This window comes from Ursus arctos, unplaced genomic scaffold, assembly GCF_023065955.2.
Source record: "Ursus arctos isolate Adak ecotype North America unplaced genomic scaffold, UrsArc2.0 scaffold_18, whole genome shotgun sequence".
Taxonomy (NCBI): domain Eukaryota; kingdom Metazoa; phylum Chordata; class Mammalia; order Carnivora; family Ursidae; genus Ursus; species Ursus arctos.
Window position 1 is genome coordinate 60,478,941 of NW_026622852.1, and position 24,254 is coordinate 60,503,194.

The following is a 24,254-nucleotide window of genomic DNA, read 5'->3' on the forward strand; positions in this document are numbered from 1 at the left end:
AAGAAGAAGAACAAAATTAGAGTCTGACACTCCCTGACTTAGGACTCACTATAAAGCTACAGTTATCAAGACAGTGTGGTATTGGTGAGGTGTTGACAAAGAGATCAGTGGAACAGAACAGAGGACCCAAAAATATAAATGAAGTAAACTGACCTTTGACACGGAGCAATAGCAATAAAATGGAGAAAATATAGCCTTTTCAACAAATGGTATGGGAACAACTGGACATCCACATGCAAAAAATGGATCTAAAGGGGCTCCTGGGTGTCTCAGTCGGTGAAGTGTCTGCCTTCGGCTCAGGTCATGAGCCCAGGGTCCTGGGATCGAGTCCCGCATTGGGCTCCCTGCTCAGCGGGGAGTCTGCTTCTCTCTCTGCCCCTACACCCCGCTAGTGCGCACACGCTCTCTCTCAAAAATAAATAAATAAAATCTTTAAAAAAATGGATCTAGATACAGACCTTATACCCTTCAAAAAAAGGAACCCCAAATGGATCACAGACCTAAGTGCAAAATACAAAATAAAACTCCTAGAAGATAATACAGGAGAAAATCTACGTGATCTTGGGCTGGAAGATGACTTTTTACGTATGACACCAAAGGCATAATCAATGAAGGAACATACCACTGCACACCTGCTGGAATGGACAAAATCCATAAACGTACAGAACACTGACCACGTCAAATGCTGGCGAGGACGCGGGGCAGCAGGAACTGTCGTTGAAGGCTGGGGGACGTGCCACACAGAGCAGCCACTTTGGAAAACAGTTTGGTGGTTTCTTGCAAAAACTAAACCTACTTTTACCATAAAATACAGCCCTTGCACCTCTTACTATTTACCCAAATGAGCTGAAAATGTAGGCCCACATGGACATTGACAACTGCCCAATCCTAGAAGCAACCAAGATGCAAGCGAACAGATAAACTGTGGTCCCTTCCAGAAACAGAACACCATTCAGCGCTAAAAAGAAACAAGCTCGCAGGCCATGGAGACATGGAGGAACCTTGCACGAGTTCACGGAAGTGAAGGAGGCCAACGTGAACAGACTATACACTGTATGATTCAACATCGTGGAAAAGGCAACACTACAGAGACAGTAAAAAGACAGGGGTTGGAGGAGAGACAAACAGGTGGAGCAGTGGAATTTTAGGGCAGTGAACGACTCTGCGTGAGGCTGTCCCCACAGACACGTGTCACTGCATCAAGCCCAGAGTGCACACCACCAAGAGAGCCCTGAGGTAACGCTATGGACTTTGGGTGATGAGGACATGTCTATTGTATTGACCGCCTCACTGGGCGGGGGTGTTAGTACCGGGAAAGGCTGCACGTGGCGGGTAGAGGGGGGCAGCAGGGATACAGGAAATCTCTGTATTCTTCTCAGTTCTGTTGTGAACCTGAAACAGCTCTAAAATATAGAGTCTGTTAAAAAAAAAAAATGAGCAAGTAGTGAAAAAACCCATTTGTGATATAGCTGGGGAGAGGGGAAGACTGGCTGCTGGGCGGACTGTGGTGCAAGGCCTTTCCCACCTGTGGGCTGTGAGGATGGCACTGAAGTCACACGCCACTGCTCAGTAGCAGAGTAAAAAAAAAAAGCAGACATTCTAGAACCATACAGTGGAATAACCAAACTTAAGACCTCAACACACAGGCTTAACAGCAAAGTAAAGACCATAAAAACAGAGCACGTGGGGCGCCTGGGTGGCACCGTGGTTGAGCGTCTGCCTTCGGCTCAGGGCGTGATCCCGGCGTTCTGGGATCGAGCCCCACATCAGGCTCCTCCGCTATGAGCCTGCTTCTTCCTCTCCCACTCCCCCTGCCTGTGTTCCCTCTCTCGCTGGCTGTCTCTCTCTCTGTCAAATAAATGAAAAAACTATTTAAAAAATATATATACATATATATACATATACACACACTATAGATTCAGACTCCTTCCTTTCATCCTGCACAAAAACTAACTCCATCTCATTAACACCTAAGAAAGGTAAAGCAAAAAAACATCTAAACAACAATACAGAAAACATCTTTATGAAGTGGAAGTAAGGAACTATTTCTTAAGCAAGGCACAAAAAGCACTGACCATACAGAAAAAGACTGGCAAGTTTACTGTGTTATAATTAAGAACTGCTGTTCACCAAAGGTACCATTCAGAAAGCAAAAAAGGCAAATATTAGAGCAGATTATGTGCAAGAGCTATAATCAACAACAGACTCTCATTTAGAAAACATGAAGAAACCCTGAAAGTCAAAAAGGGAGACAGAACAATGGGCAGAAGTCTCAAACTATTGCCCCCAAGAGGCAGACGAAGCAGAAACGTGGAAGGCGCCCGGCCCTACTGGGAACTGCGAAAATGTAATTAAATCCGAAAGCTGTACTCAACACTGTGCCCATATTTATCTGAAACGGAAAAGGCTGGAAACCCAGATTGCTGTCATGCACGCAGGGCCAGGAGCCCCCGATCTGGGCGAGAGGTGACGCACAACCCCGGGGGCACGGACGCGCGCGCGTCCCTCCACAGCGTGGACAAGGGGTGGGTGTGGATGAGCGCATTCCTGCGCGGGCACAGCTTCCGGGACTGGCAACCATGTGGGCAACTCACAGACACGACGCCAAGCAAGGCCCAGCGGGCCCAGAGGACACAGGATGAATCACACACACAAAGTCCCCATGTGGGTGCAAGGCAGTGGTCTTCCCAGGGAGGAGGGGCTGCCGCCACGGAGGGCACACACCTGGTTTTGGGAGCTACGAATAGTTTGGCCCCTGCATGGTGGTTCCATAGGCACCCACATTTTTCTGTATACAAGGTATTCACAGCTCTTTAAAATGTGAGGGAAAATGGGTAAAGAAAACATGGGCAGGTGATGAACAGTCAGGAGAGCCATGGCTTTTAACCCTTGTGGGGCATCCTGGGTGGTGTCGTCTGCAGAGCACGCAGGACTCACAGCCCCTCCCCTGCCACCTGCAAGCATGAGGGGGAGGGCAGGGATGTGCTGAGAAGGTGCCAGGGGAGGGTGTGCAAAGCCACCGGCACAAGGGCGCCATCCTGAGCACCCCCAGAGGGAGCCCCGCCTCAGGCAGGGGCTGTGGCACCCCGACCTGGGACATGATGCCCAAAAGGAGTGGGTCCTTAGAAGGACAGTCTGTGGGAGTTAGCACCTGCCTCTGCAGAGACTGTGTGTGTCTCCCTGCTCACCCTAGCAGAGAGAAGGCAGGGGGGCAGCCACTTACGTCCAGCTTCATCAGGGTGAGCAGGTCCTTCTTGGCGGCTCTGAAGATGGCATCTGTCTTCCTGCTGGAAACGGTCTCGTCTGAGTTAGTCTCTGCGTAGTGGAAGACTGCAGAGGGAGCGTCTGCCACAACCACGTTCTTCTTGGCCTTGGGAAGAGCACAGGCAGCGTGATCAGAGGGACGTGGCAGGGGAAAGGTTCCCGCAGGAAGCACTAGGTCAAGGCAGAGCACAGCCTGAGGAAGGAGAGAGGGTCCCCACCCACCTTGCTGGCCATGGCACTCTCGGGGCGTTCCTCTGCATGGAGGAGGACCCTGGCGCGGTCACATGCCATCCTCAGCTCTGAGGTAGCTCCTGCTGTGCTCCCTACAAATGGAGGGGAGACTCAGGACACTGTGCTGGCCTGCCCGGACATGCAGATCCATACACATTCACAGAGGGCTGGCTGAGCTCTCCCCCCGGAGGCAAAGCAGCGCAGACCCCGGGAGGGGAGACTCCGATCACTGGAGTGAAGCCACTGTGCTGCCATGCATGCCCTCTTGTGACCCACGACCAATTTTTATTTTATTTTTTAAATTAAAAAAAATTTTTTTTTAAGATTTTATTTTTAGGTAATCTCTACCCCTAATGTGGGACTTGAACTCACAACCCGGAGATCAAGAGTCACATGCTCCACTGGCTGAGTCAGCCAGGTGCCCCCACAACCAACTTTTAATCCTGAGATACTGTGTATTCATAGTATTTCCTATAATGTCGTTATATTATTATTTAACAATGTATTAATGTTATATATTTTATTAACATTATATTTTACTATTATTAATAAACCCAAGTCGTAGGATACCAATAGCTATTTTAAAAATAAAACCCAGGGGCTCCTGGGTGGCTCAGTCTGTTGGGTGTCTGCCTTCGGCTCAGGTCATGATCCCAGGGTCCTGGGATAGAGTCCCGTATCGGGCTGCCCGCTCGTCAGGGAGCCTGCTTCTCCCTCTGCCCCCCTTGTCATGCTTGTGCTGTCTCTCTTTGAAATGGATGAATAAAATCTTAAAAAAAAATAAAACCCAACTGGGGCACCTGAGTGGCTCAGTCAGTTAAGCATCCGACTCTTGATTGTGGCTCAGGTCGTGATCTCAGGGTCATGAGACTGAACCCTGTGTCGGGCTCCATGCTCAGCACAGAGTCTGCTTGAGATTCTCCCTCTCCCTCTGCCCCTTCCCTCTGTGTGCGTGCACGCTCTCTCTCTTAAATAAATAAGTAAATCTGAAAAAAGAAAACTAGTATTAAAGATAAAACCGTACCACAGTCCATGATTAATCCATGCGTACGGTAAAGGTTACACAGTCCTATACGATGCCGTTCTTATCATCAGTTTATGCACATCACATATTGTAGAGACAGCTGGCAACACTTACAATGTTGCCCTCTGCTCTTTGCAGACACACGTCATACCTGAGGGCATTATCTGTAGGGACCAGTGGGAGGGTGACTGTGCCCATGTGTGTCTGTGGAACTGGGTGATCCGCAGTCAAACTTTATCACATGTGGACTGCTATTACTTTTAGTTATCTGTCACGGAAGCTTTTTTTATTTGAAAAATTTGCTAAACACTTTTAAAAAAAAAATATGGCAGGTCAGCTGAACAGCCACATGGCAAAAAAGTATACTGTGTGTCGTACACACTTTAGACAAAAGAACCAATCCTAGAGGGTTTAAATATGAAAGGTAAACTGTGAAATCTCACAGGCACATGTCCTACACAGGACACAACATGCACTGATTACAAAAGAAAAAACTCAAAAAATTGGACTCCATTAAATTAAAAAACTTCTATTCATCACAAGTCACATTAAGAGGGTGAAAAGAGCAGAAAATATCTTCAATACATATATCTTACAAAGGATTCATACAGAGAAGATCTAAAGAACTCCTATTAATCCATAAGGATGAATGATGATCTCAGAGGAAAGCAGACAAAAGACCGTGCAGCCCACTCCCAACAGAGGGGGCAAGTCCTGGGGCTCAGGAGTCATCAGGAGGACAGGGGTGTGGCCAGAGAGCAGCCTGCTGGACCAGAGGGGCCGAAGTGAAGAAGAGAGGAAGCAGACAGTGGGCAGGGGCAGGGGGCTTCCCGCAAGATGGCGCGGCCCGTCAGCAGCACTGACACACCAGGCCAAGCGCGCCTGAGTGGGACAGAGGACTGAGTCACAAGGGTCTAACTGCTGAGAGTCACACGTGCTGGGGGCCCCATACTGGACAGCGCGGTCTGAGGAGGGCGGGCACCCAGAAAACCGGGGGCAGTGTCTCCTGAGCCAACAGCGTGCACTCTATGACCTGGCAGTTCCAACAGGAACACATATGTGTGCCCAACAGACACAGAAAGGCAGCGTATCCCCACGACACATCGCTACCCACCGCCGAGAACAGGTGCAGGTTGCTGCACACGACACGTGTGGACATCAGACTCCAAGCTGAGCCGAAGCCAGCGGACTCTAAGAGCTGCTCGAGCTGCGGGAATCCAGGAGAGCAGAGAGCTCTGATGGGACAGGTGGCAGAGCCTAACATCTCTGCCGGTGGAAATCGGAGCAGGTGCTTTCTGCGTCTGGGCACAGCCTCGCAGGCGAGCTGTTTATGAGAAACCCTCACACGGCCCGTTTACAATTTACACCTCTGTCTTCATATTATACAACCAAAAACAGTTAATGAAAATTGAAAACAACCTGGTGTCAGTGAAGAAATAGGCAAATATCCCAGGAGAACACAAAAGATGCCTAAAAAGTAGATCCAAGTAATGAAATATCCAGAACAGGCAAATCCGAGAGGCAGAAAGCAGATCAGTGGTTGCCCAGGGCGGGGGCAGGGGTGACGGATAATGGGGACGTGGTGTCTCTACTGGCTGACAAGACGCTCTGACATTACATAGTGGTGACTGATACACAATTCTGTGACTATGCTAATGAATCATACACTTTAAAAAGGTAAACTCAGTGGTACGTGAATCATATCTCCAACAAGTTATTACTAAAAAACAAAAAGCCATGTTTATTCAGAAATCTGACACCAAATGGAGACGGCCCCAGAAAAGGCAACGGGAAATGAAAGATCGTTTCGTGAATGGTGCTGTGTAAATCACCACCACACAGAGTGAGAAAAGGCTGGATTTCTGACTTTGAACACACACAAGCAGGAAGGGCAAACAAAGGAGCCCTCAGAGCGGAAGGGGAAGCACACAGCTCACGGAAGAGGATCTGGGAAAATACGCTTACGATCCAGTGAATCAGGAAAGAACAAGGAGGAAAGCGCCAAACATAGATCACAGGGTGTGCAACGGCTGGTTTTCAATAAAGGAGCACCACGGTTCCTGCTCCATGACGGTCCACAAGCCTGGGTCTTCTGACAGACGGAGACCAGAAAAACGCATCTGAACAATTACAACTCATGAAGGGTCTCTATCCAGAGCATATAAAAGAACTAATGCAAATCAACAATACGGACTCAGAAAACCCTGCAGAAAATGAGCAGAGAATAAAGGCAGACAATTCTTTTTTTTTTTTTTTTTTTTACTTTTAAGTAGGCTCCGCACCCAATGTGGGGTTCAAACTCAAAACCCTGAGATCAAGAGTCACACGCTGTACCAACTCAGCCAGCCGGTGCCCCTAAACAGACGAATCTTGAAGAGGGAACCCAAATGGGTCTCAAATACACCAGATGATGAAACTTGCCTACAGCTCAGAAAATGCGAATGAAAACAACAGGAGCTTTCTAACTAACGTAAGAGCAAAATTCGAAGGTGATAAGGAGCGAGCTAGTCTGTGCAGACTGCGGGCTGGACGCGAGAATCCCTGGGAGCACTGCAAGGTACACTGGGAGACCATCCAGGCCGCAGCACACAGAGGTGACCAGGTCCGCATGGGGGAGATGCTCCAGAGAGGGTCAGAGAGCCACTGAGAAAGCACAGCAGAGGGCGGGGAGGAGCTGGCACAGACAGCCCCTGGAGAGTTCTGCCTTTTTTTTTTTTTTAAGATTTTATTTATTTATTTGAGAGAAGAGAGACAGAGAGACAAAGAGCACAAGTCGGGGTAGGGGGCAGAGGGAGAGGGAGAAGCAGACCCCCACTGAGCAGGGAGCCCAAGGCAGGGCCCAATCCCAGGACCCTGACACCATGACCTGAGCCGAAGGCAGACGCTTCACTGAGCGAGCCCCCCGGGTGCCCTGAGATCTCTGCTTTAATGAAAGCAGATCCCAGTGGCAGCTGAGGGGTTAGAGGGCCTAGGAAGTCCATTTCAGTGGAGGATGCCACACAGCGGTGTGCTGGTGGGCACAGCCCAGCACAGGGGAGAAAGGATGGCACTGGAGATGCTCCTGCAGCGGCCAGGCGCAGCCTCGGGGATGCGAGGCAGGGGTAAAATAGGGCAGTGTAGACAGGAGCCCACATGATGCTCGGGGCAGCAAGACGCTCGCCACTGTATCTAATCAAGCCAGCGTGTGGGCATAGGGTTCTCTGGGCCTGAGAGCTTGCCCACTTATAAATGCTTCAAGCTCAGGGTGCCCAATGCCTTACCTGGTGGAGCAAAAGGGGCCTGGTCACCTGCCTGGGCCTTGCCAAGCTCATCCAGGATCTCTTCGCGGACAGAAGGCAGCGGGAAGGACTGGCTCCTCTTCAGCAGAGGCCCAGAGGCTGCTGCACGGCTGCCCCCTCGATCTGCTGGGAGGAGATGGGCGGGAAGGAAGGCCTCTGTTCCCACGGCAGTGCACAGACCTCATGTCTCAAGGTCCTCAGGCCACAGCCTCAGCACCCACACCCACCTGCCCAGGGGAGTGGTTAGCCAGTGGCAGCCTTGGACACAGGCGGGCTCTGCCTCTCCTAGGTCTTCCTGAACTGACTTGCCCCTTGCGGCCAGCTGCTCCCACCAGGCTGAAGCCTCGCACGTTCCCTTCCCAGGGACTGTTTTAGTCGAGGTGACCATCTGAGCACACTTGGCGTGAGCCTGGCACGCTTCGGTGCTTCCCTGGCCCCTCAGGTGGATAAACCTCAAAACACCCTGAGCTACACAGCTTTATTTCACTAGTCCATCAGCCACTTGTTTGTAAACACACAGGGGACCTATCCCATATTTGCTAGCATGGCTACGTGTTACACAGTCACCCTGAAGGTGACTTGTAGCCAAGAAGCCTCAATGGACAGTCTCCTTCCCCACATCTAGGACCCGCTGGAGAGGTCAGAGCAGCATGAAGCTTGGAGTCTGCTCCCTGAATGGCTTTCCCCTGGAGTCAAGTCTTCCCTCAGAGATGGGGGTGACGGGAGGGGGAGGGCTGGGAAGCTGGAGACCAGTCCGGGGGCAGTACCTGGGTCGCAGGACTCCGGGGGCCGCAGGGGCCTCTCGAGACGATCCTCGGAGCCGCAGCATGCCTGCCTCTTGGTCTTGCCAGCAGCCACACTGGCCACAGACACCAGGGGGATGGCCTGGCTCTCCTGGGGTGTGAGAAAGCAGCAGGTGCTCCAGAGGCACCCCTGGGCTAGTTCTCTCGGCAGCCACACTTGGGAGAACAAGAGTGGCGACCAGCACAGAGACCAGCCGTAAGCTCAAGGCAACAAAAGCCCAGCTTGCTTTATCCTGGCAACTCTATCAAGCTTAAATGATGGCCAACATTGTTAGAAACCGTAACGCTCCTCACGAAGATGAAAAGTAATGTAGAAAACAAAAGGGTGTGCCCTAAAATACCAGTAAAGGAAGATAATAAAACCTAAAACCCCCAGAACTCGGGAGAAGCCCCAAGTACGGCGCTGACCCCAGAATGAGTGATCAACACCCAGGCCCCTCCAAGCCGGGCCCACGAGGGTCCCATCTAACCTACTGCTCACAGCAGCTCTGCGTGGAGCAAGCTGACCCCTCCGCCCACAGTGCTGGCAGGAAGGAGCCCCAGGGACAGGAGGGGACCGCCTCCACTGGGCCAGCAGGCAGCTCAGAAGCCTGTGCCAGGTGAACAGCAGGAAAGGGGCAGGTGAGCTTATGGAGCAAGGTGACCAAAGAGACCACGCTCTCCTGGAAGGGGCATCGGGGAGTCCCATCCCCCAAGTCTCATGGGTGGGACAGGTCCTCAGCACAAGGTCTCGGGAGAATCAGCATGGCATTGGCACCAGCACTGGCTTTAAGGCAGAGAAGTAAACACAGCCCCACAAGCCCCTCTCAAAGCCCAGGGTCCCGGCGACACGGATGAGGGCGCGAGGCTGCACTTACCGGGTTGAAGAGCTCTGTGGTCAGGCCCAGGTAGTTATGCAGAGCCAGAAAGGTGACCCTCTGCAGCCGTACCATGATGATCTGTGAGAGGACAGTCAGCTGTGCCGCGCCCAGCGCGTCCTCCAGACGCCCTGAGCCCCGCCACGACATGAAGCCCCCAGTCCTGACAACTCACCGTGGTCACCTAAGACGTTAGTGTTAGGGGCGTAAGGAAACTACACTATTTTGCAAGTTTTTGGTAAATCTAAGATTACTTCAAAACAAGAAATTTAATAATAATAAACTCTTTGGGGGGCTAGTGGGGGTTCTGAAGACCTCTTTGAGGTCATCAACACTAACTTTTACTGTAAGATATGTATTACAAATCCTTCACAAAACCTCCTTAGTCCTTCCTACACCCACTCCAGACGGGCCTTCCTGGGTGTGCGACACTCAGAACTGACGCCGTAGCCTGTGGTGAGCGCCTGTCCCGGGCCCTGGGCCAGAAAGGGCTCCTGCACACGCGACCCACCTGCACCACCCTGGCCAGGGTTTCAGGGTACTTCTCAAAGACTCCTTGGAAAGCCACCGCAGGGAGCCGGAGGACGGTGGAGGGGGCAGCGGCACGGGCGGATACAGTTTTGTACGGAGCGGTGTGGCCCTGCAAGGACGGCAAGATCAGGCTGCCCCCAGCAATCCCGTCTCCAGAAGCGACAAGACACCAGCACGTGGCTGTGCGTGGAAGCACCCACCAGGGCCCCGCGGTGCCTCGGGCCGCACGCCCACTGCCCACAGGAGAAGCATCTCCTAGGAGCCCGCAGAGCTTGCTCTTCCAGCCAGGACAGCGCCCTCTGCTGTCACCACCCTGTCCATCCACTGCTGCTTCCTGGCAGCCACCCAGCATTCATCTGTCCCGATGGTTTTGCCTTTGTCAAAACGTCACATAAATGGAATCACACAGAGCTGGCTCCCTTCACTGAGACGGCAGCTTGAGGCCCGCCATGCTGTTCACGCACCAGAAGTTATGACAAAGGTGCCAGCACGCCCCCTCATCATTTAAGCACCAGTCGGCCGCTCTGTGGAGAGCGGGCACCCCTGCGGTGGGTGCACAGTGGGTAGAGGGTATATCTTGGATGTGGCCCCACAAACCCCATCAGATGGCAATTCTCATCTTGGTCCAAGAATCAGAGAGAAAAGCAGGTGCATATGTTTGGGGGAAAGGTGGGAAAAGGGAATGACAGTGTAGCCACTGTTGTTAAAAATGGCTCGTGGGCTACTTATTTCCAAATTGACTTGTTTGTTTAGAAAAACAATACCCTCGACCTCACCTAAAATTGACACACTATGTGAACCACAGAGAGAGGCTGAATTGCTGAGAGTGAGCACAAGGACCAGGTGGAGCCCCCCCAAAAGCATCACGCTTGCAAGCCTCTCCAAACACTCTCAGCAGCAGAAGCACGAGAACAAACAACTACGAGCAGCTAGACGTCAGTTGGCAATGGGTGTATCAAGAGTGGTGCGGGCGCCTGAGCCAGGACACAGCCGTGCAAGTGGACGCCTGACACTGATGGCCTGCACAGGCCCAGCTGCAGAGGCCACAGCTGCCCTCTGAGGAAAGGAGGGGACACTGGAGAGGGGGGTCGACAGCCAGCCAGCTTGGCGATGGCTACGTGACCTGGGTGACGGCTAACCTGGCTGCTCACTAAGTCTACTGCATCTCCATACAGCCGAAATGTTTCACAACATTTGTAAAAATGAAAGCAATAACGGAAGGGGGAGTTGGAGTAAGGTGGTCGAAAGGTACAAAGTTCCAGTTAGAGTATCAGGACGATGAGTACCAGGGATGCAACGAGCAACACGGTGCCCGTAGCTGCCGCGGGTCCCACAGGAACGCTGTGAAGGGGGTCCTAGGAGCTCGCCACATCTCATTTAAATTGATCTCTGTGAGATGATGGGTGTTAGCTGGACCTGTCGTGGTGATCCTTTCACGACAGACGCAGACCAGCACATCCTGCCGTACACCCCACGCTCACGGTGACGCGCCGGTGATTTCACAGTAAAATGGAAAAAAACTAACAGAAGCAAAATTGCCTAGGTATCAAAAGAGTATGTTCTTACTTCAGTCAGAAAAAATAATAATAAAGGCAACCTCCCAGTAAAGATAGTGTGTATCTCCACGGCATGCCCACTTATGTCTGCTCTGTTAAAAAGATACAACCCTCCAAGAATCAAGACAAAAGCTAAGAGCAGACGAGATGTCTCAACAACACTGTGGAAGCTAGTGAAAAGTGCGTGACAGAGTGGCGGCTGACCGAGCCGTGTGATGGAAGCTGAACCGCTCTCCTTCGGGTACAGAGCCAAGACGGTGAAAGCCATCCTCACGGGAGGGCCCGAGCCCCCTCCCTGCCCTGCAGGGGGCCACCGGCATCCTGCAGATGGTGAAGCGGACAGGTCACAGCCAGGCACTGTCTCACGCCTGGGCTGGAGGACAGTGTCCACCTGGGTGGGGCAAGCCCACACGCCTTCCCGAACTCCAAGCCAGTTCCTCTGTGGCGGGACATGGGCAGATTCCTCTCTGAGATTCAGCTTTAGAGAAAAGAACTGCAGAGGCTGACCTGTGGGGCCCCTGCCAGCCTTCCCGCAGTAAGCCCCAGGGGGACAAACCCTGAGCACACAGGGGCTCACAGACGGCTTCCAAGGAGCTCACGGTATTTTTCTTTTTATAATTAACCCATATATCCAGCATTCGAATGAAGGTATAGGACATTTCCGGCAACCCAGATTGAGCCCCCACTGAGCCTGATCAACCTAGTCCTGACAGGTAACACTAATTGGCCAGAACAGGCAAACTTCAGCTCAAGGGCCAAATCTCACCCCCTGCCTGTGTTTGTAAATAAATCTTTATTGGGACACTGGGACAGCTGTGCTGAGCAGTTACACCAGGGCTGTGTGGCCTGCCTGGCCCTCTTGTGTGCTGACCACCGCTCTGCCCTCACATGTCAGTCTTGTCTGTGTGAGGTGTTCCTTCTGTGACTCACTCTGGCTCCATGTGTGGGGCTCAGTCAAGCTGGTGACGTAGCCAGGTCAATGTGATGTCACTCCCACACAAATGGGCTGCTGCGAAAGACAGAAGCCGAGATAAACAGAGAAGAGAGACCCAAAAGAGCGAGAGAAGACACAGGGAGCAAAAGAAAACTTCATCTTACTTCATCCATAAAAAATTATAACACGTTATTTAAAAAAATAATTTAGAGGGAGAAAAAAAGAGCTCCTAAAATAAAGAACATGGTGCCTGAAATAAAAAACACAAGAAACAACAAGTGTTCGTGAGGATGTGGAGAATATTAAAAATACAATTACCACACGACTCCAGTAATTCCACTGCTGGGTATTTATCCACAGTATACGAAAACACTAATTAGGGGCGCCTGGGTGGCTCAGTCGTTAAGCATCTGCCTTTGGCTGAGGGCATGATCCCAGCGTTCTGGGACCGAGCCCCACATTGGGCTCCTCCGTTGGAGCCTGCTTCTTCCTCTCCCACTCCCCCTGTTTGTGTTCCCTCTCTAGCTGGCTGTCTTTCTGCCAAATAAATAAATAAAAAATCTTAAAAAAAAAAGAAAACACTAATTAAAAAATTACACATGTAAAATACATGCATGTACACACACATGCGTGTGCACACACACGTGTATAGGTATGTGCACCCAATATGCAGCAACCGAGTGCCTGCTGACTGACGACTGGGTAAAGAAGATGCGCTGTGTGTGTATACATATGTTCATGTATATATAACACACATACGTACACGTATGTAACAGATTACTACTCACCCGTGAAAAAGAATGAAATCTTGCCATTTGCAATGACGTGGATGGATCTAGAGAGCGTTTTTGAGAGCGAAAGAGAGGGCACTCAAATGGCAGAGGAACAGGGAGAGAGAGAATCTTCTTTATTTTTTATTTATTCATTTGAGAGAGAGAGAGAGAACAAGCAGGGGGAGAGGCAGAGGGAGGGGGGAAAAGGCTCCCCCCTGAGCAAGGAGCCAGATACAAGGCTCGATCCCAGGACACTGGGATCACAACAGAGCTGAAGGCAGATGCCTAACCATCTGAGCCACCCAGGCGCCCCGGACACAGAGAATCTTAAGTAGGCTCCACGCTTAGCGTGGAGCTCAATGTGGGGTTCAATTTCACAACCCTGAGATCAGGACCTGAGCCAAAATCAAAAGTAGAGTACTTAACAAACTGAGCCACCCAGGAGCCCCTAGAGGGTATCACGCTAAGTGAAATAAGTCAGAGAAAGACAAATATCGTTTGATTTCACTCATCTGTAGAATTTTAGAAACAAACAAGCAAAGGACAAAGACAGAGAGAAGCCAAGAAACAGACTGATGATAACCAGAGGCGAGGACGGGTGAAACAGGAGATGGGGGTTAAGGAGGGCACTGGGTGATACATGGAAGTGTTCAATCACTGTGTTGTACCCCGGGAACTAACATAACACTGTGTGTAACTATATTGAAAGTCTTAAAATTTAATTTAAAAATAAATGAAATAAACAAATAAAACAAAATAAAAATAAAATAAAAATAAAATAAAATAATAAAATACACGGTGACTGAAATTAGAAATTCAGTGGAAGGTTTGGAAAATAAAATGGAAGAAATCTCCTAGAAAGTGTAACAGAAGTAGATTCGTAAGGTTCCAGAACTCCATCTCCCTCCCCCCCTTCTTGGGAAGCAGACAGGAACCGCTCCACCAAAACAAGCAAGCTGGCCAAGGGAGCAGAGGTGAGGGCCCCACACAGACAGAAGGACAGGCCCCAGATGAGGAGTGGAGACCCCGGGGAAGCTGGAGCTCAGCCCAGGCAGGTCAGGCTGGACAAGAAGATGGGGGTCGGGGGCTTCCCAACTCACAGGGCACTGGGGCAGGGCACCAGACCACAGCATACACAAAAAACGAAGCCCCCCAAAAACCAAAGCAACTGTTAACTCCAAGGAAAACAAGAAAGGAACCTCACTGAGGTGAACAACACCGCTTGAGTGTGGCTTTGCTGGGGTGAGAAGAGTGTGGAGGCCAGCAGAGCAATCAGGAAAGTCTGCCCTCATTTCCAGGCCAGGAAGCCTACATGAATCTAAGACAGAAGGATTACAAAAGAGCAAGAGAACAGGTTGTCCAGAAAGCCTAGAAGAGATGGAGAGGGCAGTGGAACAGACAACTGTGATTCAAAAACACCAAAACTGTTTTTAGAATCTGTTACTTGGATAAAATTAATTTTTTTAAATGACAAACACAAATATTTGATTAGGCAAAAATGATGTCCTTACAGATGATCTATTAATCACAATACAGAATTATTTTCTCTCAAATATCACTCCTATTTTCTTACCCCACCCCACTGAAGGGAGATGGGCTCCCACTCCAGAAGGAGCACAGGGATGCAGCAGGCTGGAGGCCCTGCTCACAGCACACATCTCCTGGGGCTGCAAGAAATGGTGTCATAGCCCAAAATTATGAGACAAAGACTCACTACAGACAAGAAATACCAAGAAGAGCCTCCACCAAAGCTACTTTTTCCTTAATCCTCGCCAAGGTAGAGGGAGGGTACAGAGCTGCATAACTCCCTAATTTATCTCCATGTGGAGAGACAATCTGTCTACACCTCCTGGGCTTCTCAGGCTCACAGTGCCCCTGACAGATCCTGACACATACCAGCCAGAGGCCTACAGAGCCACATGGGACCTACCCTACACATCTGGGTGCCCTTCCCAGCACAACGCTCTAGGCATAGGCACTGGCCTTTCAAGGCGGGTCAGCCTTGCTCAGAGGAGGTGGTGTCTCTCTCAGCAGTGGCCAAGCGTCTTGTGAAGACACACCAGGTCCTGGGGGCAGAGCAAGATGCCACAATCCTATCAACACCTCCACCCCAGACCCCAACAAAGCTTACAGCATGTCTGTGCCAGCCTAACAGGGATGGGGGAACACAGTGGACACCCCAAAGTCCCGAGTTTGTCACCCCCTTGTACACAAGAACCCAGGGCTAGATCAGAGGATACCCACCAAGGGCCCCACCCATCATGAGTGTCACACAAGTTCCTGAACTCCGAGCCCCACATGGATGCACCCTTGCCAAGGTCTGCTAACCCGCTCTGCAGACCCCTCTGGGCAATGTCTGGGGACAGTGAGGTACAAGCTGCCTCAATGAACAACTCAAAGTGAAAGCAGGAAGTACACCCTCGAAGTCAAGGTGACAATCAAATACACCTTTTGAGCTATACAGGCGTGTGCATTATCAAAACTCAGGTAGTACACACTTAACATTTGTTTCACTGTATAGAGATTTTACTCTGAAAAAAAGAAAATTAGACGTTAAACTCCTGTTAATGAAAAGGGAACAGGTGTGCAGAGCTCAGACTTCCTACAGCTAGTGCTGCACACGTAATTGATTTTACTACTCTGTCTACTTTTGCGTATGTTTGAAATGTGCCATGATGGGGCGCCTGGGGGGCGCAGTCGGTGGAGCACCTGCCTTCAGCTCGGGTCATCACCTTGTGGTCCTGGGATCAAGCCCCGCATCAGGCTCCCTGCTTAGTGGGGAGTCGGCTTCTCCCTCTGTCCCTCCCCCCGCCTCATAGTCTCTCTCAAATAAGTAAGTAAAAATCTTAAAAAAAAAAAAATTTCCAAGACAATAAGTTTAAACATCACAAGGTAACATGAGATATTATTTTGTAATTGACTGGACTGGCAAAGATCGAACATGAGATGACTGCCTGGCTGATGGGTGAGGACACGGGCGTCACGGGACTGTGGCTCAGGCGTGGGGGTGGGTGTGCACCCTCACACCACGGAAGTCTCCGCTAGCCAAGTACATGAAACAATGTGCACACAAAACCATTCACCGCAACACTCAACAGCAGATTGAGAACAACAGGCATACGCATTGGCACAGAAGATCCAGAGGAGGGCCCCTCCTAGGAAGGGGCCTTGGGGCCTGAAGGATGAAAGGAAATGTTTTCACTACACAATGTTTGTCCCTATTGAATCTCGGACCACGTGCATATATTACTCAGTCCAAAAAATAACCATTTAAAAGACAGCCAAAATGCATACGCAAATGCCCAGCTCTTCTTAAGGGCACAGTTAACGCTGTTCCCCCAAACACCCTTGACCTACGGGGGGTCCCTCCCACCCTAGGCCAGCCCCTCGACACTGGGGAGAACTGGTCTTGGCGCTGAGGAGCCTGCCGTCCAGGTGACTCTGGGTGGACCCGGGGGACTCACGGTGATGACGTCCAGGATGCTGAGGAGACTGTGGACGCTGTCTCCGGCCAGAACCTCTTTGACCGCCACCTCAGTGCCGTCCTGCTCGGGAAGCGGAGCAGAGTCATCCACTGACAGGAGGCTCAGCCCAGCCCAGGCTGGCTGGGCCACCCAACCTCCACTGTTGCCTGTCCTCAGTTAGGCCATGCCCTAGCTGACCTCTGGGAATTCAGGGTGTGATAAGCTCCAAAGCACAGGACAGAAAACATGAGGATGAGTAAGAGCAATCAGGGAGTCCAGCCCGAGCATGGCCCTTCAACCCATGGCTTATCCAGACTGGATTTCACAAAACCTAAGGAGTTTGCTGATCTAAACAGAAGGCTGTGAGGGCCAAATTCAGTTGCTACTGGTATAAATCATGGCATTTTGATATATTTTCCACTGGACTGAAAGAGAAAGGGAACTATGGCGGTTATTTAGTATAGGAACTTTATCGCAGCTTGACCCAGGAAAATCCTTTGTGAACTTGTTCAAACTTGGCCCTGGTCAGCCTCCAAGAACCCTTCCTTCTAGCCCAGAGGCTCTGTTCCAGGAAAGGCCCGCCAGCTGGGTGGCGACAGCCCTGGACACTGATGGCGTGGCAGGAGGAGGCTGGATGAAGACCATTTCCTTTCTCATCATCCCATCAAGTCCAGGGTAGATGAAGCCTCACACACAGACAGCATCATGTCTAGAAAGGGCATGTGGGATCCACACTGGGACAGGGCCCACCCCCAGGGCTCAGGCAGGTGGGGATTTCCTTAAGGTCAGGGGCCACCTTGTGCAGTCTGGGGCTCCCTGAGTGTCTATTTCAACAATAATAAGAGGTGGGAAGCCTGGATCACACCACTGGGCACGTCAACAGAAACACCCTGTGGAAAGCAAGACCTCCACAAGTTTGGCCTGGAGGTCGCCCCCTGGCAATTCTGATTCAAGGGTGTAATTTAACTGAGGCAGAAAGTAAGTATATTGTGTCCAGCTGAATTAATACCTTAATTATTTTCTTAGAGTTAAAATCATTCACAATCTGAAACTTGGAACACAAGGCAAGGGTCCAACTGATGGTGGCAGATCAGTACCCAAGCACTGGAGGCTGTTCTAAGGAGACAGGACAGACACCTCAACAGGCCGAGAACAGGTAAAATCCAGAAAACCACCAAATGCCACTGAACCCACTAAATGATGGGCACCCCACATGTGTGAGTGAGGGGTGACGTACCAATATCAAAGGGCACATCAACTGCGTGCCAATGCTTCTGACACCAAAGTGCGCCTTTTCCCCCAAAGAACCGAAACTGAAAATTTTATACTAACTTTTCAATAGAAAACTTTAAAAAATCTTTTAAATGCCAGACATGTAAGCAAAAACACAACAGGGACGCCCGGCTGGCTCTGTGGGTAGAGTGTGCAACTCTGGATCTCAGGGTTGTGAGTTCAAGCCCCACACTGGGTGTAGAGCTTACTTAAAACACACACACGCACACAACACAGCAGACCCACACCCTCCACCCCGCTCTGCACTCCATCAGGCCACTGAGACACACGTGGCCAGGCACTCACCGTGTCCTGGATGCAGACTTCCAGCCGCCCGTCCTGCACCACATAGATGCTGGTATCCGGCTCCCCCGGCTGAAAGACATGCTCCCCTTCGAGTAGCTGCACAAAGACCATGTGTTTGCAAAGTTCCAGGAACAGTGGCTTCTCAAAGTGGCCCAGGACCCTGCAAAAGCACGGCACATGTGGGAGACCTTCCGAAGGAGAGAGGGAGGCTGATGGAGATACAGCCATTGCCGCCGTCACCCCTGGCCAGATCCACAGATCCACAGAGCTGGGGTTCACGGAGGTGCGGACCCTGCAGCACTAGCGCCCCGATTCACTGTCAGGACAGACGATGAAACTTCGGGAACTCCCCTAAACTGCTTTCCCCATCAGCTTGAAGAACTCTTGAGCCATGACTGTGAATCTGAACCAGAGGGGTACACAAAAGCCTGGGACGGCGAAGCAGTGCTCGAAAGAGGAGTGGGGTTTCCAGGCGGAGATGGGAGGGAGCCCAGGCTTGTAGCTTCGATCCAGCCACACACTTCCCGCACCTGCTTGAGTTTCCTCCTGATCACGGAAATGCCGACAAGCAAACAAATACAACAGGAAAGACGTGCGAGGAGCTGCACTGGTGGCCACGGGGAAGGGAGCACAGCCCCAGGCCTCCTGTAGCAGGCCTCCGTTACTCAGCTTCCGTCTTACCGCACGTTCTTCAGCATGTACAAAACTTCCGACGGCAGGTGAGAGTTCTTCACGTCAAACTCCGTGAGGTCAGCCTCTAGCAGGGAGGGTGGTGGTTCCTTTGGCTGCAGGGTTGGGTATTCCTTTTTGAAACGCAGAATCCTACAAAGCAGAGATGCATGCACCTGGAGCCCAAAGGGATTCCAAGCAGACGCATGAGCACTGCAGACCCAGAGGCAGGGCAGCCAGGGGCAGCAGCGATGGCCAGCAGGCTCACCAGTGCCCTCCAGGGAGGGCAGCTGTGACACATGTGGCCTGAAGGACACTCTTAGTACCTCTTGGCCAAAGATAGCACCTTGGTCCTCTTCCTCATCCGCTGCCGGGGGGGCGCCGTGCTCCCCACAAGCGTGTGGGGCAGTGTGGTCACCTGCAAGGTGAAAGGAGAGGCCAAGTCCTGAGCCTGGACCTAAAGGACCTGGCCTCAGCCTGAGGGCTCAGCCGCAGCCCTCAGGACCTGCCTGCAGGCGTGGCATCAGCTCCCAGGGTCTAGCCCTGCCTGCCCTGCCTGCCCAGGACACGGGGAACCATCCCTGTACCACAGACGAAGCACCTCATGGCCATATCCCCAAACGGCCAGTGCTCTCAGAGCACCAGGTCCTCAGGCCTGTGCTCCCTCTGCCTGCAAGGCTGCTGCTCAGCCTCTCCTCTGTCGTGCTGACGCAGCAGTCCCTCTCCACAGCCTTTAAAAGCTGGCCCTGGAGTGTCCGGGTGGCGACTCTTGGTTTTGGCTCAGGTTGTGATCTCAGGGTTCTGAGACTGAGCCCCGAGTCCGGCTCTTGCTCATCGTGGAGTCTGCTTGGGGTTCTCTTTCCCTCTCCCTGCCCCTCTGGCTCGTACACGCACACGCGCTCTCCTCTCTCTCTCTAAAATAAATAAATACATGAATACATAAGAAAAGCTGGCCCTGTCCTGTACTACTGCCCCTCCCCCCAGAATCCAAGTCCCTGCATGCTCATCCCAGGTCTGGAAAGCTCTTTGCCCCTCCCCCACCACTGAGGCCAGCTCATCTGGTTCCTGGATGTCAGCAAGCCCCCTTTGGGCAGCCACTGCCCCTCCGCTCCCCGAGTGGCACCTGCCCCATGGTGTCAGCTGTGGGTGTGTGGTCACAACTCCTTCCCTCCAGGTGACCTGGCACCACTGGACCACTCTTCTGTCCTCCTCAGCCCGGGTCTGGCCACTGCACAGTCCTCAGTGGGACTGGTTGCCTGCCTCCCCACCCGACCACGTGCAGGCTCCTTCAAGACCTGTGTGAGGCCAGCCCACGTGGCCCCTCACTAGGCCGTGAGGTGAAAGTGTTCAGGCTCGAGGCCCGCGCCACGGCCCGTCAGCAGCACCAGTGGACCTCCACATCACAGCCTGACGTTGAGAAGAATGGGAGGTCCATGCAAGGACTCACATGCCTTCTCCTGTGGCATTTCAAGGTTGCTACAGAGAACACGTATTAGCCGCTTATCCAGAAAGAAGTGGTAAGTAGAGGCTACTCTAAAACGCCAGCAGCTATTTGAAGCACGAGTTCAAGTACAGCAAGGCCCTGGGCAGTGTTAAGTCCCTCCTGCCCTCAGGGAGCGGGAGTGGGCCAGGGGTGACCAGGAAGGACTAGACCAAGCTGCTTATTCTTCACGTGGGTACTGATGCTGACAAGGGAGGCCTCCCAATGTCCAAATCTTGGCAGGACCCGCCGTGCCCCAGGACACGGGCCGACGAGGCCTCCATCTCTCTGCACTGGCTAAGTCTCTGAGGGCACGGAGGCCACAGCACTGCAGAGTGAGGGCAGCTACAAGCTGCTGGGGGCCCCACTGCACCGGGGCCTGTAGGAAGCGGGCCTGCAGCACAGGTTACCTTCCTCATGATCTTCCGGCCATAAAACATCACTTTGTCTCTCTTCCGGAACCTGTACTGAGGAGTGGGCTGTACTTGTCCTGCAAGGGGAGCACAGGGGCCTCCTGAGCCACGTCTGGGGCACAAAGAGGCAGGAGGGTTCTGCCAGACAGCCTGTAGCACGCGCAAGCCAGCGCCCCCCCCCCCCCGCCCCTGCTACATCATACAGCATGGGGGAAAGGCAAGTGGCATCTTGGGCCTGGGGCGAGCACAGGCTGGCTCACAGGGAGCAGGACTTGCATCTCTTCTTACCAAAGTCTGGCTCAGAAACGTGAGCCAAGAAAGCTGGGAGCATACACAAATTCCATGGATCCGGCGTGCACAGCCTCAGTGGGGACAGGCCAGCAGTTTCCAACAAAAGCTATCACAGGCCTGAGAGCTGCTCCCAGGAGCTCAAAACACAGGCAAGTCACAAAAACCCTTCCCACCCTCCCAAGCCCTTGTCCCTTACCCCTAGAGCTGAAGTCTGAAGCAAGATACTTACGGAATCGGTTAACCCTTCTGTACACAAAAAAGATGGTGATGCCAATGAGGGCCAGGGCCAGGAGGGCTCCAATCACAATCCCTATCAGCTGGGTGAGGTCACAGACAGAGCACCCATCAGCAAGACTGCCACAGAGCCCCTCCCCACCCTGGCAACAGGCTGGGACAAGGGGGCCAAGAGCAGCCAGGAGTGCAACAAGCCACAAATCCCAGGGCCCACCCATCACCAGGAAGCACTTGAGGTGGTTACCATGGTGGACTGTGAATGCTGCTCCGTCAACTGCAGCCCCCAGGACTGCAGGGCAGCACCCAGACAGAAGTCAGCCTAGAGGAGAACAATGTGGTCAGGAAGGGCCAACACAGGCGTGGCCCTAGCTTCCCAGGGCAGCAAGAATAGAGCTGCTGGTTAGGGAGGAAGTCAGCAGCCCCAGAAGAAGTGATCTTCTGGGCTGCTGAGGTCCTCTGAGCATAGAAACCTGTCTCCCATGGCCACCCACAGGACACGGGGCCAGTCAGGCAGTCGGGCAGGGGCAGCAGCTGTGCTGCGCTGACCACAAATGCCCTAAGCATCTTTATCACATGTGAATCCTAAATCTTCAGCTTCCCAGTCCCTCAGACGCAAGTCTAGAGGAGCAAGCCTGGCTGGCCACAGGGGGTGCAAAGGCCATCACTCAGTGCCCTCTGATCACCAACGGGACTGTGTGCTGCAGGACACATGGAAGCCTACACCACAGCAATGCTGAGAAACCCCAAGGAGCCATCCGGATTTTGAGAACCCTGAATACCAGCTCATAGCACGGAAAGGTTATGTGCCTGCTCCCCTACCACCTCCCAGAGAAGGAGGTAATGGCGCTTCAGAAGCCCAAACCCAAGGGAGGGAGGAGGAAGAGAAAAAAGTGAGCACAGGATGATGAATGGGCAGATGGCTGGGGCCACCTACATGGAGGATATCGGCCGATTCCCCCAAAAAGATGAAAATGAACAAGAGAAACCAGCCAAACAAGCAGCCACTCTGCATTCCTCCAGGTATCCACATATCTCCCCCCCAGCAGCCAGGAACAAGATGGGGCAGGGGGCACCTGTTAACCCTTTCAAGTCACAAGTGCCAAGGACTAAAGTAGTGGTCTGATCCTTAGAGAGAGTACCAGACACAGCAGGGATGACAGAAAACCCAATAAAATGGAAGGGCATTCAGAAAAAAGTCTCAAAAGCAGAATGTTGCCGCAAGACAGGATAAGTAAGTGGCCCAGAAAACCAGGTCTTTGAAGTTGGCTCATCAGGCACATGGAAGCAGTGGGAGCTTTCTGCTTCAGAGCTGAGGCATCCAGTCTCTCCTGGCCTGGAGCGTGTGCTCAGCTGTGCAAATGACAGCGCCCGCGACCCACTCTCCTCTTAGGTGTGTCCCTTGGAGCTCAGCCACCATGTCAAGGACAACGAAGGATAACCAAGGAAAGGGTCACACAGGTGGCCCATAACCTAGTTATACAATCTCCTATATTGAGCATCTCAGGCTTTTCATGGTTGTTTAAATACATCCACTTTTCTGCTTTAGGAATAAAGGCCTTTGTGATTTGGCTACAGACATTCCACAGAGAAAAAGACTCGAGTCAAAGCAAGCAAAAGTCCTAAGGGGAAGCAGGAATTGACAGCTGTGACCTCAGGGGAAGAAGTGGCAGGGTCTCAACTCTGACAAGGGGACAGAGGGGCCCAAGCTGCCACTTCCATTCAGCCAACTTCAAGGAGCTGCCCACAGAGCAAATGCGAAAAGGACCCTTTCTCCTGGTCCAGAAATGCCCCTAACTGGGAATTCTGAGGCTCTGATTCGTCCCTGAAACCCTTCAGTTCCATACCTCTGGGCTGGCATCCTCCTCTTGCTTCATGGCTAAAAATGGAAAAAAAAAAAAAAAAAAAAAAAAAGGTCGAGGTGAAAAGAAGAAAGACTGATTTACAGGAGGGCAAGTGTCCCCCCAACTCATGCTGGCGGGGCAGAGCAATGCTTTCAGCCATTTCTCCTGGGTTCCTTTTCTGTTTAAATTGTGTTTGCACTGAAAGGAAAACCTTGAAGGCAGCTGTGTTCTCCATGAAGAGAAGCACCAGCGTCACTTCCCTCTCTGTAAACAGCTCTCCTGTGGCTGCCCAGGAACCCACAACCTCAGCCAAGTCCCGCTCCTCTTCCAGAAGGTCAAGGGCAAGCGTGAGCAGCTCAGCCAAGGCCTAGTGCTGCCAGGAGCTCCCAGGGCCACAGGGACGAGGCTGTGGCCGGGGGTGGGGTAGGGGTGCACGGGGCCCCACAGGGCAACTGTTGAGACAACTTAGTGGCCTGCCTCAGGGGGTTTCCTATCCAGTGGGGTTGAGTCCTCAAGGTGGGTGTGTCGGGTCCAGAGGAGGATGAACTTGGGGAGTTGGTTCACCTTGCCCCTGTCTAGTGGGGAGGAGCCAGGTCTGGGGCTTCCACCGTGTGGCTCCCAGGCCCCTTAGAACAGCAGCAGCAAGAGAGGACTTGTCTCTCCCAAAATCCCATCCAGAGAAGTGAGGACGCAGAAGGTAGATGCGGGGTCATAGTGCATTTGCTCCAGGGTCAAATGTCCAGTGTCCTCTGCCACCCACATGGAAAACCCTTCCTTCCTAGATGGGCCTCTCCTGAAGGGCCAGCAGCGCCCTTGACCCCAGCTCTGTGGCCTGCAAGTGCCCTGACCTGGCAGTCTCCCCACACACCCCATCCCTGAGCGTCTGAAGTGCGTTAGAGCTCATGGCCCCCAGGACCTGCTAGGGAGACAAGGTGGAAGTCCTTGCTACACTGCCTGGGACAGCACAGAGCCAGACGGCAGCGGGGGTCAGGGGGCTGCAGGGTTGGGAAGCGGCAGGTTAGAGAAGCATCGG

At 52.3% G+C, this 24,254-nt stretch overlaps 1 protein-coding gene across 1 annotated transcript in view; it reads right to left on the reverse strand.

Moving 5' to 3' along the window:
* PNPLA7 (patatin like phospholipase domain containing 7) overlaps positions 1 to 24,254 on the reverse strand; it is a 68,149-nt gene that overhangs the window by 43,274 nt on the left and 621 nt on the right. The window contains 14 exon segments of the mRNA XM_044380547.3: positions 3,224 to 3,370; positions 3,487 to 3,587; positions 7,780 to 7,920; positions 8,565 to 8,691; positions 9,458 to 9,538; positions 9,969 to 10,097; positions 16,716 to 16,796; positions 18,294 to 18,453; positions 18,975 to 19,115; positions 19,289 to 19,380; positions 20,853 to 20,932; positions 21,376 to 21,463; positions 21,625 to 21,699; positions 23,225 to 23,256. Of these exon segments, the coding sequence (XP_044236482.1) occupies positions 3,224 to 3,370; positions 3,487 to 3,587; positions 7,780 to 7,920; positions 8,565 to 8,691; positions 9,458 to 9,538; positions 9,969 to 10,097; positions 16,716 to 16,796; positions 18,294 to 18,453; positions 18,975 to 19,115; positions 19,289 to 19,380; positions 20,853 to 20,932; positions 21,376 to 21,463; positions 21,625 to 21,699; positions 23,225 to 23,254 (1,473 nt within the window). The 5' untranslated portion in view covers positions 23,255 to 23,256.